Source organism: Barbus barbus (assembly GCF_936440315.1).
Source record: "Barbus barbus genome assembly, chromosome: 22".
NCBI lineage: Eukaryota > Metazoa > Chordata > Actinopteri > Cypriniformes > Cyprinidae > Barbus > Barbus barbus.
The window spans coordinates 16,340,248-16,351,703 of NC_136750.1; the positions used below are offsets into that span (position 1 = coordinate 16,340,248).

The 11,456-nt window shown below is 42.2% G+C and overlaps 1 protein-coding gene across 3 annotated transcripts in view; it reads left to right on the plus strand.

The window, feature by feature from the left end:
• Positions 1 to 10,660, plus strand: part of LOC306888500 (sodium/nucleoside cotransporter 2-like) — a 16,404-nt gene extending 5,744 nt beyond the window's left edge. For 2 of the 3 annotated variants that reach the window (XM_079446839.1, XM_079446840.1), the window contains 14 exons: positions 5,032 to 5,173; positions 5,394 to 5,507; positions 5,796 to 5,870; positions 5,949 to 6,029; positions 6,130 to 6,210; positions 6,426 to 6,551; positions 6,667 to 6,797; positions 6,888 to 7,044; positions 7,678 to 7,872; positions 7,972 to 8,053; positions 8,204 to 8,302; positions 8,538 to 8,643; positions 9,330 to 9,453; positions 9,810 to 10,660. In XM_079446839.1, the coding sequence (XP_079302965.1) occupies positions 5,032 to 5,173; positions 5,394 to 5,507; positions 5,796 to 5,870; positions 5,949 to 6,029; positions 6,130 to 6,210; positions 6,426 to 6,551; positions 6,667 to 6,797; positions 6,888 to 7,044; positions 7,678 to 7,872; positions 7,972 to 8,053; positions 8,204 to 8,302; positions 8,538 to 8,643; positions 9,330 to 9,441 (1,501 nt within the window). In that variant the 3' untranslated portion in view covers positions 9,442 to 9,453; positions 9,810 to 10,660. Of the gene's footprint in view, positions 1 to 5,031; positions 5,174 to 5,393; positions 5,508 to 5,795; positions 5,871 to 5,948; positions 6,030 to 6,129; positions 6,211 to 6,425; positions 6,552 to 6,666; positions 6,798 to 6,887; positions 7,057 to 7,677; positions 7,873 to 7,971; positions 8,054 to 8,203; positions 8,303 to 8,537; positions 8,644 to 9,329; positions 9,454 to 9,809 lie in introns of all 3 variants that reach the window. The other variant, XM_079446838.1, reaches the window with a different exon arrangement.
• Positions 10,661 to 11,456: the final 796 nt, after the last annotated feature.

The window sequence follows — 11,456 nt, forward strand, 5'->3', positions numbered from 1 at the left end:
GGTGGGGGCTGAGCCAGGTCAATGGGCCTAGCCACGTCCAAGTGAGCCGGTTTAAGGCGGTCAATGGAGAATCGCTCCGGTTTGCCGCCCCTGTCCACCACAAAATGTTTGTCCCCTGTCTCCAAAACCCGAAATGGGCCCTCGTAGGGCGGGTGTAGCGGCCCCCTGTGGGCGTCGTGGCGAATGAAAACATAACCAGCCGCCTGAAGCCCAGCGGGGAGGTGTGACTGAGGGAGGCCATGACGGGAAGTAGGGACAGGTGCGAAAAGCCTCGCATTGTCCAGTAGAGCAGAGCGCTGGAGAGAAGCAGACCAGGGAACCGTAATGCCAGGGACAAAATCCCCTGGGACCCGCAGCGGCTGCCCATAAACCAGCTCCGCGGATGAGGACTGAAGATCCTCCTTTGGTGCCGTTCTGATGCCCAGCATCACCCATGGGAGCTTGTCGACCCAGTTACCGTCTTTGAGGCTGGCACGCAGGGCAGCCTTCATCGACCTATGAAAACGTTCACAGAGTCCGTTAGCCTGCGGGTGATATGCGGTTGTGCGATGGAGTTTCACTCCGAGGCTCCGTGCGACGGCATTCCATAGCTCAGACGTAAACTGCGCGCCTCGGTCAGAGGAGATGTCCGAAGGGGTGCCGAAACGGGCAACCCAGGTGCCAATAAATGCCCGTGTCATTTCGACTGATGCCACTGACGTCAGCGGCACAACCTCAGGCCAGCGGGTAGTCCTGTCAACCATGGTTAACAGATATGTGAAACCGTGAGAGGAAGGCAGAGGACCAACCAGGTCCACGTTTACATGGTCAAAACGCCTCTCAGGCACAGGGAACAACTCTAAGGGAGCTTTAGTGTGGCGGTGGACTTTGGCCCGTTGGCACTCAACACAGGTGTTAGCCCAGTCCCTAACGTCCTTCTTGAGGCCGTGCCAAACAAACTTCGCCGCAACCAGTCTCTGTGACGCTTTCGAACCTGGGTGGGAGAGACCATGGATGGCATCAAAAACTTGTCGTCTCCATCCCGAGGGAACAACCGGCCGCGGACTACCTGTGGAGACGTCACACAGGAGCGTGGCGCCGGCGTCGCCAAAAACCACGTTCTCGATCTGCAGCCCTGTAGTCGAGGTCCTCAGGATTTGAACATCCGGGTCTGTGGTCTGAGTCGCCGCCATGCGGTTGTAATCCAAACCCAGATGGACTGCCCCTGCCACAGCCCGTGATAGGCAGTCCGCCACGCGGTTGTTCTTACCGGCAACGTGCTGCAAGTCCGTGGTGAACTCGGAAATGTAGGACAGATGCCGCTGTTGGCGGGCGGACCACGGCTCAGCCACTTTGGCCATGGCAAAAGTCAGCGGCTTGTGGTCCACAAAAGCAGTGAAGTGTCGGCCTTCCAGCAGGGAACGAAAGTGTCTGATGGCGAGGTAGAGAGCCAGCAGCTCCCGGTCGAAAGTGCTGTACTTCCGCTCACAGGGGCGCAGCTGACGGCTAAAGAAAGCCAGCGGCTGCCAGGCCCCGCCTACCCACTGCTCGTAGACAGCACCGACAGCGTAGTCCGAGGCGTCCGAGGTGATGCCGATAGGGGCGGCAGGAGAAGGATGCGCCAGCATGGTGGCATTCGCTAGGGCTGCCTTAGTGGCAGCAAAAGCCTCGACTCTGCTCTCAGTCCAGTCCACAGCGTGCTTGGGTTTACCTTTCAAAGCCTCGTGCAAGGGCAGCATGAGCTGAGCGGCACGAGGGATGAAGCGGTGGTAAAAATTCACCATGCCGAGGAATTCCTGCAGGGATTTGACAGTGAGCGGGCGTGGGAACTGTGTGACTGCCTCCACCTTTGATGGGAGAGAGACTGCCCCATCCTTAGTGACTCTGTGTCCTAAGAAGTCAATAGTGGAGAGACCGAACTGGCACTTGGCGGGGTTGACAATTAATCCGTGTTGGTTAAGCCGCTCAAAAAGTGTCCGAAGGTGCACCAGGTGCTGAGACTTGGACATGCTCGCTACCAGGATGTCATCCAAGTACACAAAAAGGAAAGGCAGCTCCCGCAAGACAGAGTCCATAAGGCGCTGAAAAGATTGGGCGGCGTTTTTCAGGCCGAACGGCATGCGCAGAAACTCAAATAGACCAAATGGCGTAATTACTGCCGTTTTAGGAATGTCCAGTGGGTGTACCGGCACCTGATGATATCCCCGGACGAGATCCACCTTGGAAAAAATCACCTTGCCAGCCAGGTGTGCTGAAAAGTCCTGTATGTTTGGGACAGGGTATCTGTCAGGTGCCGTTGCCTCATTAAGCCGCCGGTAGTCACCACACGGGCGCCAGCCGCCGCCAGGTTTGGGGACGATGTGGAGGGGTGATGCCCACGGGCTGTCAGATCGGCGTACTATGCCCAGGCGTTCCATGTTGGCAAACTCAGCCTTTGCCACGGTAAGCTTGGTTGGGTCGAGGCGCCGAGCTCGAGCGAAAACAGGAGGACCAGTAGTGGCGAGATGGTGCTCCACACCATGCTTCACGGTAGATGTCGAAAAAGTGGGCTGAGTGAGGGCTGGGAACATGGCAAGCAGACGGTGGAAATCATCGGACGTTGAGAGCATGCTAGACAGTCGTATGGGGTCGGACTCGCTGAGCGTGCACATATAAGAACAAAACGTGACGGCGTCAACCAGACGGCGGTTCTTTACATCCACCAACAGTCCATGTGCGCATAAAAAATCAGCGCCGAGGAGGGGCACGGCGACCTTTGCTGTAACAAAATCCCAGCCGAACTGCTGTCCTCCGAAACACAATTCGACATACCTCGTTCCATATGTGCGGATGGGGCTACCATTGGCAGCTTCCATAGGAGGGCCGTGGCTGTCGGTCGCCATGTCCAGACGGGATGCAGGCAGGACGCTCCTTTGTGCCCCCGTGTCGCACAGAAAACGGCGTCCGGAGATGCTGTCGCGGATGAAAAGCAGCCTGCCTATGCGGCCGACGCTCATGGCCACTGCTGAGCGCCGGCCCTGACATTTCCCGAACCGCCGAAACTGCATGGTGAACGGCATTTGGTAGCCTTGGTTCCAAACTTTGCATGGTAGAAACACAAACCCGAAGGCTGTTGGGGGCCAGAAGGCTGCTGCCGACGAGAAGTGGTTGCCGCAACGAGTGTGGAGTCGTCCCGCGTCGCCATAGCAACGTGCGCGGGAAAAACCGCGGCCACACAATGTTCCTGACTCGCCAGGAAAAATTTATCAGCCTCTTCAGCCAGGCTCCGACAGTCAGTGATTGTGGTGTTGGCCAATGCAGCTCGCACTTGAGAAGGCAGCTGACGCAGGAAAAGCTGGATGAAAAGAAAATCTGGTCTGTGCTCGCCCAGAAGATCCAGCATACGGTCCATGAGCTCGGACGGTTTGCTGTCACCCAGTCCATGAAGTGAAAAAAGCCTGCTGGCTCTCTCAGCGTCCGACAGTTCAAACGTTTTTAACAGGTGGGCCTTGAGCACTGTATACTTGTCAGTTGCCGGAGGATTTGTTAAAAGGCTCACCACTCTGGATGCCGTTGAATTTCCGAGAGCTGACACAACATAGTAGAATTTTGTTGTATCCGCGGTGATCTCACGCAACGCGAACTGCGCTTCAGTCTGGGCGAACCATGCCGATGCCGACGATTCCCAGAATTCGGGGAGTTTAAGGGTGACAGCGTTCGCGGTCATGGTCGTGTCGTGTCTCTGGGTACGTCCAGCAGACTAATGTCGGGGTCACCAGTGTGGAAATTGCAATAAATCGCAAGTGGCAACTTCTCACTTTGAGCACACGAATGCGTGTGTCATTTATTTTTAGGTACAACACAGAAGAGAAAAACATGACGCTCAACCGCGTCCACGTCACCACGCCATTTAAAGGGACAGCGATCCCTGTAGTAATGAATAACACACTAAGAACAAAGTGCTGCGTTTATAATCAACAGTATGTAGAACTATGCTTAATAACAAAGGTGAATTATGTATGTCACATTCACTACATACTATTCGTATATTAAAAATAAAAATATTAATAAATTAAAATGCTAAAAAAAGTCAAGCTGTAACAGACGAATTCTAATAATTATTTCTATAATAAAAATATGAATTTTTCTCGTCAGAATATGCTTTTAATTGAAGAACGGTTCTTAAATTCAGAAAAAAAAAAAAAGTTAATCAATTCACCAAGTTTGGAAGAAAAAAACTGATTACAGTAGAAATATTGAAAATAACTTATCGGTGAGCCTTTGAGTATTTTGTTGGACAACAGGGGGCCTTCAAAAAGGTTGAGAACCACAGCTCTAAATATAATACAATGCGCTTTTAAAAAACAGGAACCATAAATGTACACGTGTGTCATGGATGATATGTCAGAAATGTGTGGACTAGTGTGAAAACTTGAAGTCAAGAAAGGTGAACCCAAATGCAGATAACAGTTCTGGGGAATATTTTAATATCTGTAATTTGATGAAAATGCAAGTCCAAAAACTCCAAGATAAATCCAGAAAGTCAGCACAAAATGTTCCAGTAGTGCAAAAAGGTTTGACAACGGTTCCAAAAAAACAAATCCCAAAAGTCCACAAAGTTAATCCAGAAGGCATACAAAGAGTTCACAGGAATCCACTCAAAAACTAAAGAAATGTCTGTGCTTCCAAAAAGTAACTACCATAGGTCCACAAAGTAAATCCTAAAGGCATTAAATAAAAATACAAAAAGAAAAGGAAATCTGTGAGCGATTTCAAACAGTTTCAAAGAGCACATGTCAAAAAAGAAAATCAAGGAACTATACCAGATACACAAAGTTGTTTAAGGCTAAATCCATTAAGCAGGGCATGAGACTGACCTAGACTTGGTCATGGCACAGGAAACATGGAGCAAAGTACTCAGGAGAAGGGTGGCTTAAATACACAACCAGAAACAAGGCACAGGTGACAACTATTAGACATAATAATGACTAAAACCCAACAAAAAGGCAGAGGGGGCCTCTAGTGGCCAGAAATAAGTCCACAACCCTGACAATGCATCGCTGTATGTTGCAGGGTGTTCATAGTAATTGTGGTGGGACTGCTGGTGGCATGGTTGGCAATCGACACAAGAAAGCGCCCAGAGCAGCTCATCTCTTTTGGCGGTGTCTGTCTATTCATTATTGCCATATTTCTCTTCTCTGCACACAGAAATGCAGTGAGTAATAAAACACACATTCCTGCACACATGTTTTATTGAATGTGCGCATCTCAAAATATATATATTTTAGACTTTGGCTTTCCTACAAACCTTGCAGATTGTTGAGGTTACACCTACCTGTATCATCTCACAAGAATGAGATGTAGATGCTAAAGGAACATTGTTTAAATTAGTGTGGTTTTTAGCTAAAATGTTGTTTGCTTTGAATTCTAATTAGGTGATCTGGAGCACAGTCTTCTGGGGACTCGGTTTACAGTTTGCCATTGGCCTGTTTATCATTAGGACAGAGCCTGGTCTTGTAGCATTCGAATGGCTTGGAAAGCAAGTTCAGGTATATTATAAAACATCACTATTATGATTTTTATTAAATTAGAAAAATGCAAAACCGGAGCATTTTCACAGACATTTGAACACCTTTGTATTGTGTAAACCAATACAATGAACATCATACTTGAAAGATTTATCTCTAAATGAAGTTAATGTGTGACAATCTGTGGTAACTTATTATGACAAAACAATAATGATTGATTATTTAAACTGCAGGAGAGAAAGAAAAACAGAATTTGATGGCTGCCATGTTCTAAATCATGTCTTTCTTTCTTTTTTTTTTTTTTTTTAGATATTTCTGGACTACACAAAAGCTGGTTCATCATTTGTGTTTGGAAACCTCATTGACAACATATGTGCTTTCCAGGTTAGAAATGACACATAGTTGACATGAAATGCATGGATGGGTTTATTTTTACTATTGAATGTTGCTTCATGCTCACAGGTTCTGCCTGTAGTGGTGTTCTTCAGCAGTGTAATGTCAGTGCTGTACTACCTGGGTGTGATACAGTGGATCATCACAAAGGTAAAAGTGAAATGTCCAGTCTTGGATTCATTTAACCTATGAGACTTTCAAGATATGTTCTTCATATGGATGTATTAATAATGTATTTTTCTATGCCAAGATTTCCTGGGTAATGCAGGTAACGATGGGAACCTCCTCTACAGAGACTCTCAGTGTGGCAGGGAACATATTTGTTGGTCAGGTAATATTCTCTCATCATTCCTATAATGCACAGAATTATTAAAAAATCAAATGTCTCAAAGCATTTCTTGACAAATTTATATGTGCATCAGTTTCTTGAAGGAGAAGTTCCTTTAACACAATTTTGGGACAAAGCATTATAGCATTTTTGATTATAGCATTATTGATTGTAGCTCATTTCTGTCATAATGTTGTAACGTTTTGATTTTTATCCAGACAGAGGCGCCACTCTTGATTCGTCCTTATTTGAAGGACATGACCAAATCTGAGATTCATGCTGTCATGACTGGAGGATTTGCCACCATTGCAGGAAGTGTTATGGGTGCATTCATCTCATTTGGGGTACGACATGTACTTATTTTTATTATAAAATTCTTCCATGAAAAGCTGGAATGTTTAGTTCTTTAGTTTGCAGTTTGTTCATTTCTCTAAGGGATAATAAATCTCCTCTACACAGATTGATGCCTCGTCTCTGATTTCTGCTTCAGTGATGGCTGCTCCATGTGCTTTAGCCATCTCCAAATTGTCCTACCCTGAAACTGAAAAGAGCAAGTTCACACCCAAGAGTCAGATTGAAGTTGATTGCGGGTGGGATCTCCTGTTGAATATGAACTTTAGGTTTCTAAATATTGTATGTTGCATGTTAAAATGTTTTTTGTTTTGTGTGTGTGTGTTCAGTGGTGAACAGAATGTCTTTGAAGCTGTCAGCGGTGGCGCATCTGCATCAATAGGACTTGTGGCCAACATTGCTGCAAACTTGATTGCTTTCCTTGCCATTTTGGGCTTCATAAATGCTACTCTGGGATGGTTGGGCGGCATGGTGGGATACCCAGAGGTCACTTTTGAGGTGTGTATTACCCAATACTGTGTGGCTTTTTTGATGTTCAAGATCACTTATATACATGTAAATATATACGTGTGTGTATTACAGTTCAAAAAAAGGTTGGGGTCAGTAAGACTTTTAGGTTTGTTTTTGTCTCTTGTACTTAGTAGGGCTGCATTTATTTGATCAAAAATAGAGTAAAAACAGTAATTTTCTGAAATATTATTACAATTTAAAATAACTGTTTTCTATTTGAATTTATTAAAAAAATTAATGTGGTGGCAAATCTGAATTTTCAGCAGCCATTACTTCGGTCTTCACAAAACATTTCTATTTTTGTGGAATTCGTAATACATTACTTCAGGATTCTTTTATAAATAGAAAGCTAAAAAGAACCGCATTTATTTGAAATATAAATATTTTGTAACAACATAAATGTCTTCACTGTCACCTTTTGTTTAAATGAATGCATCCTTGCTCGATTAAAAATGTAAATTTCTTCTTCAAAAAAAAAACTTACTGCCTCAAACCTTTGAATGGTAATGTACTTACAGTACATGTTCCATCAAAAGAGTCATAATCACCATCCTACAAATCTTTCTATTCAAAAGTGTTTTAAAAGTGTTGTTACCTTCAACTCCTCAGTCAATCTGCTCCTACGTGTTTATGCCGGTGGCCTTCATGATGGGAATTCCATACGATGAGTCTTTTACAGTGGCTGAACTTATTGGCATTAAACTCTTCTTCAATGAGTTTGTAGCCTATGAGAAGCTGTCAGTGCTCAAAAATAACAGACTTAATGGCACTTTAGAAGATGGTGTAGATAAAAATTGGATCTCCGTAAGTATTTATGTAATGTCTCATCAAATTGTATATAAATACGCAGTAAATAAACATAAATGCATAATCTGAAAAGTATGTTGTCCAAACTACTTGCAGGTTCGATCAGAAATCATCTGCACCTATGCACTGTGTGGCTTTGCTAATTTCAGCTCTCTTGGTATTGTGATTGGAGGCCTGTGTGAGTATCAATTCAAAACACTTGTTTGAAGTGTGCGTAAATAATTTTGGTGCTAATAATGTGCTTTATGACTTATCACCATTGTTCAGTATTCAGTATTTTATAACATCATTTACTGATTTGTTTTTTATTATTATTATTATTCCATAGCCTCCATTTGTCCACCAAAGAAGAGTGTCATATCTACTTTAGTGCTCAGAGCCTTGTTCACAGGCACATGTGTTTCCCTGATCAATGCCTGTGTTGCTGGTAAGCAATCTGTAATTATTAAAATCTTCTTAAAAAATCTAAAATTTTTAGTCAAAGCAGCTTACATTGCACATTAAACAGAACAGTGATGGTTTATGAATTTCTGTTTGCCAGGTTCAAACCTTTTAACCTAATATCAGTAACCAGCACAGATGAACTACTATGCCACAGCCCCCATCTGGGGGTTTTGATACAATCTGATATTGAGTTAAGTTTAGCATTGTTCTGCCTGTAGGTATACTTTTCGTTCCTCCGTTGGACTGTGTGGATGTGTTTCAAAATACAGACCTCAATAGCACTATATCTAACATTGAAACTTGCTGTTATGATCTTTTCAAAAGGTAAGGAAAGAGAATGTTGCATTGATTGTAGTGATCTGAAAGCACTCTGGATTGAAGTGTTTAAAGGAATAGTTTATCCAAAAATGAAAATTTTCTGAAAATATACTAATCCTTAGTCCATCCAAGATATAGAGGAGTTTGCTTCTTCATCAGAACAGATTTGGAGGAACTTTAGCATCACATCACTTGCTCACCAATGGACCCCTTGCAGTGAATGGGTGCCGTCAGAATGAGAGTCCAAACAGCTAATAAAAACATCACAATAATCCAGAAGTAATCAACATGAATCCAGTCCATCTGTTAACATCAGAAATGAAAAGCTGTGATGATAATCACATCAAGGCGGTTTAAACTGTTGCTTCAGACTAAAATACGAGTCCTACTGCTTTCTTCAGTGAAAAAGTTGTATTGTTTTATTCAGAAGAGAAATATTATCAAGCACTGTTTACACGTGAAAACCGTTCTAAACTAATCTGTTGTTGGATTTTGGGCTGGAGTCTTGTGGATTACTTGTGGATTATTGTGATGTTTTTATGAGCTACATGTACTCTCATTCTGACGGCACCCATTCACTGCAGAGGATTCATTGGCCTAAGGATGAGTACATTTTCAGTTTTGGGTGAACTTTTCCTTTTCCTGGGAAATGTTTATTTAGACCACATCAATATAAAAATGTTTGTTTGCAGCACTGTCAACAATGGAACAATTTCTTTCGAGGGGTCCTGGAGTGGAGTGAAAAATGCAACAATTTATTTTACAAACTGTTGTGGTCTCTATCAGGAACCTGTTTGCCGGTAGTTTGGCCAATAGGTAACAATACAACAATGCAGAAAACACCTCTGAACTAAATATAATGACATTAACTTAAAATATATTTCAAAATGTGTGAATTTAATAATGTATGTGCAGAGTATGGTTGATTTTTTTATATGGTCATTTAGCTATTCATACATCATTTATAGTTGAGAAAAATGTGTTAGCACTATGAATGTGCAAATATTTTTGTTCTGTAAATGCTGTAAATTTAATTCAATTTGTGTCGTTCTGTCTTATGTAAATGTTACAATCATTTTTGTAATTTACATCTAGTGACATGATCGATATCAAGACGTTGTCCTATGCAGTGTTTTATTCTGACAGTTATGCTGTGAAAATTTGCATTACAGGAGTAAAGCATAACCAATAAGGGCCAAAGGACTCTTCGGTGATGCAAACCGTTTTTAAGATGTGACGCACTTCACCCTGCCTTTGGATGGTAAAATGAATCAAAGAAGTTGCTGTTTAGACATCTGCTATTTACACATTTATTTTACAAAAATAACACAATGTAACCAAAACACATAAAATGCTTATCCCTACAAACATACTGTATACTAATCTTCTCTCTCTAATACACTACAATCCATAGTTTTTTTTAATAATATAAACCCTACACAGACCACAGTATGCCTTCTCTTATCGCGTCTGACCACTATCTGTGGTAACCTTTCATATACATCTAAACAAGTACTCCATGGATATTTTATGAGTTAGTTTCTGCAGTTAGCATGAGCCTTTTTCTGCTAAATAATGGTTACTAAATCTTGTGAATGGGGTAAAGGTTTAGAGAGCTACATGTATTTATACATTTATTTAGGTTATTTTCAATGAACATGCATTTCAAAATATCAAAACCTGTAAAGATTGAGCATTCAAAGGTTTTGGGTATGATTTCTGAATGTTTTTGAAAGTAGCCTCTTATGCTCACAAAGGCTTTATTTAATAAAAAATACAGCAGTAATATTGTGAAAGAAATGGTTACAATAACTGTTTTATATTTTAAGATGTATTCCTATGATGACAAAGCTGAATTTTCATCTTGTGCTGCTTAATATTTGTGTAAACTGTGGTAATTTTGATCAGAATTCTTTGATAAAGTTCAAAAGTACAGCAGTATCTTTTGTAACATTATAAATGCCTTTACTGTCACTCTTGGTCGATTTAATGTATCTTTGCTAAATAAAACTATTAATATCTGACCCCACTCTTTTGAATAGTATAAAAAATATATATAGTCCATTTGTGTGACGTTGAAGGGTTCCAGAGATAGATGACGCATGAACAGTCTGAAAGGCCAGTAGTAAATAGCTTTACTGTGACAAAGCCCATGATTTTCCCTCTTCTAGGAGACACATTTAAGATAAAAACACATCTGCATTGATTATGACACTAATACTTTGCCCATATACAACCAATATCGGTGCACTGGTGTTGCAGATTAACAGCCATTTCCTGAAAAGCAGAACAATCCACTATAAAAAGCACCTCAGCAACAGCTACGAAAAAAAGCTGCATTTCTACACAGCTGAGACACATACATCACAGATGTTTGAGGAATCCTTGAGTCTCTCTCTCAACTGTTCCTCAGTCATATAAACTTGACATAGGAACATTTGAATAAATCATAAAGTTCCAGAGTCTATCTGAAAACATTGTTCATCCATCTACAGGTAGCTGGGTTTAGTATTTTCTTCAGTCTTAAAAAGGGATATCCTTAATTCAGCTCTTAAAAATAAGATGAAGGTTCTCTCAGGAGGTATTGATGGTGACTTATAGCTGCAAAGCAGTTCACAGTAATATTACAATTGGCCAAACACCTCTGGTCATTTACCCTTTTACCATCCTTGTATCTATATTGCCATTTCTTCCTTATGTGTTGCATTTTAAAGACTATGTGCAAAGACAGAATCCATTTACAGGAAGCCATTTTTCCTGTACAACAGTAACTATAGACATTTCTTTGATATTGTTTCCAAGAGCTCTAGTCCTTCTTT